At 37.7% G+C, this 6,000-nt stretch overlaps 1 protein-coding gene across 1 annotated transcript in view; it reads left to right on the top strand.

The window, feature by feature from the left end:
• The window catches only part of LOC107035825 (sarcoplasmic reticulum histidine-rich calcium-binding protein), a 52,859-nt gene that overhangs the window by 28,399 nt on the left and 18,460 nt on the right, over positions 1-6,000 (top strand). Inside the window, exon 3 of the mRNA XM_015253419.1 lies at positions 23-252. Within this exon, the coding sequence (XP_015108905.1) occupies positions 23-252 (230 nt within the window). The remainder of the gene's footprint in view (positions 1-22; positions 253-6,000) is intronic.

Genomic DNA, 6,000 nt, shown 5'->3' on the forward strand with positions numbered 1-6,000 from the left:
CATTTTTCATTCATTGTTCTAGCTGGCGTGGGAGAGGTCATGCAGCACATACAGAAAGTGCGACAGGAAGGCAACTGTCAACAGCCGAGAGCGCGAGTCATACCTGTGCGTGACGTTTACCCATATACAACAACAAGATACATTCCACACTGCGCAATACTCCACAGATGCTCAGATGACACTGGATGCTGTGAATCAGAAGCACTGACCTGTGTACCCAAGCAAACGCAGCTGGTCGAATTATACTTTTACGTATGTATTAGCATTTCTGTCACTCCGAGATATCGTTCAGACTAAATTAATGGGATAAATAGGCCGACGTAATTAATTTTTTCTCGTCGTCTGTGAAATCAATTCGGTTAAACTCAATTGATAAGTATGAAGCCAAACCAATTATACACAGCTGGACACTATTCCATCAAAATAAAATGGAAATATCATTTTCAATGATTAATCGGGGTGAGATAGCTCTTGAAATTGTTTTTTTAAAGAATTATATTCCATCAGAGTGATAAATGGAAGAGTTTTCCATGGGTTATTTCACTCATACTTTATTCCTGTGATTATTCTCCAGTGATTCTCCCCCTGATTGCGATTTAGGGGGAAAAAAAATCATGGAATTTTGGATTTTACTGAAAATTCAATGTAATTTGGCACTGAATATTCGTAGTAGATTGGATATTCAAATACATTGAGGGATTCTCCTGTTTATGCTGCTTAAAATTGTGAAATTTTATTGAACTTTCAGTGAAACCTGAAATTTTATTATTTTTTTCCCCTACATGGAGAAAAATTCAATAAAAATTACCAGAAAAAAACGTAAAAATTACGTTTCGAAACATAATCCGCGAGTGAAGTACAATTCAATAAAAAGTGTTAGTTGTAACTGAAATTGTACGAATCGTCATGTAAATTCTACAATTTGTTCCGTAAAAATTAACCACCCGTATGAGTCACCGCTGTGGGGACAAGTCGTTCCGTAATTTTTCCCCAACGATTGAGAAATTTTACGGAACGGAACGTAGAAATAACTCACCAGCTTCATAAAAATGATTGAACGTTCAAGAATTTTTGATTTTGGAGGCATAATGAGTCGGCAAGTTTCTGTAAGATTTGACTTCTTCGGGAAATATTACGTGACAATTTCGTACTTTGTTCGGTGATGAACCTGAAAATTCACTAAACGTTTCAGATTTCTTGTCTCCCATTCCTATAAAAATTGCCGGAAAACGATTCCCCATTGCGGATTACGTGAATTGTTCCGTAATTTTTACTGAATATTTCTCGCCGTGCCTAAATCGCATTCAGTGTCATTGTCCTGAAAATTAGTGGTCAACTGTCGAATGAAATTTCATTTTTTTTTCTAGCAGTGTATTTTTTTTTTTTCTAACAGTGTATTCCAAATAATCTTTCGAATAATGGTAATTATTCAAATGAATTAATCATTCGATTCGAAGAAATTATTTTTCCAAGTGTTGCAATATTTTCTCGCGTGCATTATTTTCCGCTGATAATAAAATTCCGGGAATTCCCATTTGCCATCCGTGATAAATCGGAGATCACTCCGAAAACGATAATTCGTCTAAATATAATTCGCGAATGAGATAGAAATAAGTAAGTGGTTGGTAAGTATGTGGGACAAGAGGAGGTATCCAAAGACACCACAAGGGGCCGGAAGTATTTGATGCGATAACGGTCGATTTACGACGAACCAATTATCGAGTTGTGGTTGGTGATTGCCAATAGTTTTGCCCCCTCGTTGAGAATTACAATGGAACGATGGAGTTCACTTTAGTCCTGAGGTGTGCAATATAGGAAGTGTTTACGAGCGTTTCGTGATTCGTCAACGATAATTAATTGTCATGTTTGAACTTCATATTATGGACTTCCGGTGATAGGGTTTACTTGGGGAAAATTAATTACGCGGAAAATCGAAGGTCTTGACGGTCTTACGGGCAATCCTTCCTCGAGTTATTTTTGGGGAATGGATTTTCATGAATGAGTAAGTTTAATAGATGTTGCATGTACTAGACTTCTGTTCAAAACTATGTGATTTGATTTTGAATTTATTAATGATGTCATCATCATTAATTGCATTAATTTGCAATTAATAATGCAAACTACATGAATTTATGAGAATACAGTAGAGGCTTCGTATAAGATACCTCGCGCTCCGAGCGCTCGAGGCCTACCCCCACTCTCGGCGCTTTTATCGCCTCCCGAATGTTTATGTTCCGTGGGCTTCACGGAAGATGAATTAAATTAATTTTTTTTGGCACTTTCGTTTTTCGCGATTATCTCGGAAACTATGAGAGATAGAGCCTTAAAACCTATTCCATTCGATTCCTGAGAAAATTTGGGTTCCGTATAGGCAGATGGACGGCTCAGAATTGCGTTTTTCCACTTCCTACACCCTATACAAGATGAATTAAATTAATTTTTTTTGGCATTTTCGTTTTTCGCGATTATCTCGGAAACTATGAGAGATAGAGCCTTAAAACCTATTCCATTCGATTCCTGAGGAAATTTGGGTTCCGTATAGGCAGATGGACGGCTCAGAATTGCGTTTTTCCACTTCCTACACCCTATACAAGATGAATTAAATTAATTTTTTTTGGCATTTTCGTTTTTCGCGATTATCTCGGAAACTATGAGAGATAGAGCCTTAAAACCTATTCCATTCGATTCCTGAGGAAATTTGGGTTCCGTATAGGCAGATGGACGGCTCAGAATTGCGTTTTTCCACTTCCTACACCCTATACAAGATGAATTAAATTAATTTTTTTTGGCATTTTCGTTTTTCGCGATTATCTCGGAAACTATGAGAGATAGAGCCTTAAAACCTATTCCATTCGATTCCTGAGGAAATTTGGGTTCCGTATAGGCAGATGGACGGCTCAGAATTGCGTTTTTCCACTTCCTACACCCTATACAAGATGAATTAAATTAATTTTTTTTGGCATTTTCGTTTTTCGCGATTATCTCGGAAACTATGAGAGATAGAGCCTTAAAACCTATTCCATTCGATTCCTGAGGAAATTTGGGTTCCGTATAGGCAGATGGACGGCTCAGAATTGCGTTTTTCCACTTCCTACACCCTATACAAGATGAATTAAATTAATTTTTTTTGGCATTTTCGTTTTTCGCGATTATCTCGGAAACTATGAGAGATAGAGCCTTAAAACCTATTCCATTCGATTCCTGAGGAAATTTGGGTTCCGTATAGGCAGATGGACGGCTCAGAATTGCGTTTTTCCACTTCCTACACCCTATACAAGATGAATTAAATTAATTTTTTTTGGCATTTTCGTTTTTCGCGATTATCTCGGAAACTATGAGAGATAGAGCCTTAAAACCTATTCCATTCGATTCCTGAGGAAATTTGGGTTCCGTATAGGCAGATGGACGGCTCAGAATTGCGTTTTTCCACTTCCTACACCCTATACAAGATGAATTAAATTAATTTTTTTTGGCATTTTCGTTTTTCGCGATTATCTCGGAAACTATGAGAGATAGAGCCTTAAAACCTATTCCATTCGATTCCTGAGGAAATTTGGGTTCCGTATAGGCAGATGGACGGCTCAGAATTGCGTTTTTCCACTTCCTACACCCTATACAAGATGAATTAAATTAATTTTTTTTGGCATTTTCGTTTTTCGCGATTATCTCGGAAACTATGAGAGATAGAGCCTTAAAACCTATTCCATTCGATTCCTGAGGAAATTTGGGTTCCGTATAGGCAGATGGACGGCTCAGAATTGCGTTTTTCCACTTCCTACACCCTATACAAGATGAATTAAATTAATTTTTTTTGGCATTTTCGTTTTTCGCGATTATCTCGGAAACTATGAGAGATAGAGCCTTAAAACCTATTCCATTCGATTCCTGAGGAAATTTGGGTTCCGTATAGGCAGATGGACGGCTCAGAATTGCGTTTTTCCACTTCCTACACCCTATACAAGATGAATTAAATTAATTTTTTTTGGCATTTTCGTTTTTCGCGATTATCTCGGAAACTATGAGAGATAGAGCCTTAAAACCTATTCCATTCGATTCCTGAGGAAATTTGGGTTCCGTATAGGCAGATGGACGGCTCAGAATTGCGTTTTTCCACTTCCTACACCCTATACAAGATGAATTAAATTAATTTTTTTTGGCATTTTCGTTTTTCGCGATTATCTCGGAAACTATGAGAGATAGAGCCTTAAAACCTATTCCATTCGATTCCTGAGGAAATTTGGGTTCCGTATAGGCAGATGGACGGCTCAGAATTGCGTTTTTCCACTTCCTACACCCTATACAAGATGAATTAAATTAATTTTTTTTGGCATTTTCGTTTTTCGCGATTATCTCGGAAACTATGAGAGATAGAGCCTTAAAACCTATTCCATTCGATTCCTGAGGAAATTTGGGTTCCGTATAGGCAGATGGACGGCTCAGAATTGCGTTTTTCCACTTCCTACACCCTATACAAGATGAATTAAATTAATTTTTTTTGGCATTTTCGTTTTTCGCGATTATCTCGGAAACTATGAGAGATAGAGCCTTAAAACCTATTCCATTCGATTCCTGAGGAAATTTGGGTTCCGTATAGGCAGATGGACGGCTCAGAATTGCGTTTTTCCACTTCCTACACCCTATACAAGATGAATTAAATTAATTTTTTTTGGCATTTTCGTTTTTCGCGATTATCTCGGAAACTATGAGAGATAGAGCCTTAAAACCTATTCCATTCGATTCCTGAGGAAATTTGGGTTCCGTATAGGCAGATGGACGGCTCAGAATTGCGTTTTTCCACTTCCTACACCCTATACAAGATGAATTAAATTAATTTTTTTTGGCATTTTCGTTTTTCGCGATTATCTCGGAAACTATGAGAGATAGAGCCTTAAAACCTATTCCATTCGATTCCTGAGGAAATTTGGGTTCCGTATAGGCAGATGGACGGCTCAGAATTGCGTTTTTCCACTTCCTACACCCTATACAAGATGAATTAAATTAATTTTTTTTGGCATTTTCGTTTTTCGCGATTATCTCGGAAACTATGAGAGATAGAGCCTTAAAACCTATTCCATTCGATTCCTGAGGAAATTTGGGTTCCGTATAGGCAGATGGACGGCTCAGAATTGCGTTTTTCCACTTCCTACACCCTATACAAGATGAATTAAATTAATTTTTTTTGGCATTTTCGTTTTTCGCGATTATCTCGGAAACTATGAGAGATAGAGCCTTAAAACCTATTCCATTCGATTCCTGAGGAAATTTGGGTTCCGTATAGGCAGATGGACGGCTCAGAATTGCGTTTTTCCACTTCCTACACCCTATACAAGATGAATTAAATTAATTTTTTTTGGCATTTTCGTTTTTCGCGATTATCTCGGAAACTATGAGAGATAGAGCCTTAAAACCTATTCCATTCGATTCCTGAGGAAATTTGGGTTCCGTATAGGCAGATGGACGGCTCAGAATTGCGTTTTTCCACTTCCTACACCCTATACAAGATGAATTAAATTAATTTTTTTTGGCATTTTCGTTTTTCGCGATTATCTCGGAAACTATGAGAGATAGAGCCTTAAAACCTATTCCATTCGATTCCTGAGGAAATTTGGGTTCCGTATAGGCAGATGGACGGCTCAGAATTGCGTTTTTCCACTTCCTACACCCTATACAAGATGAATTAAATTAATTTTTTTTGGCATTTTCGTTTTTCGCGATTATCTCGGAAACTATGAGAGATAGAGCCTTAAAACCTATTCCATTCGATTCCTGAGGAAATTTGGGTTCCGTATAGGCAGATGGACGGCTCAGAATTGCGTTTTTCCACTTCCTACACCCTATACAAGATGAATTAAATTAATTTTTTTTGGCACTTTCGTTTTTCGCGATTATCTCGGGAACTATGAGAGATAGAGCCTTAAAACCAAATTTGGGTCGCCTATAGGCAAGTGGATCGCTCAGAATTGCTTTTTTCCACTTCCTAGGCCTTATGCAAGATGAATT

Source organism: Diachasma alloeum, unplaced genomic scaffold (assembly GCF_001412515.2).
Source record: "Diachasma alloeum isolate Michigan unplaced genomic scaffold, Dall2.0 Dall_scaffold_00201, whole genome shotgun sequence".
Taxonomy (NCBI): Eukaryota; Metazoa; Arthropoda; class Insecta; order Hymenoptera; family Braconidae; genus Diachasma; species Diachasma alloeum.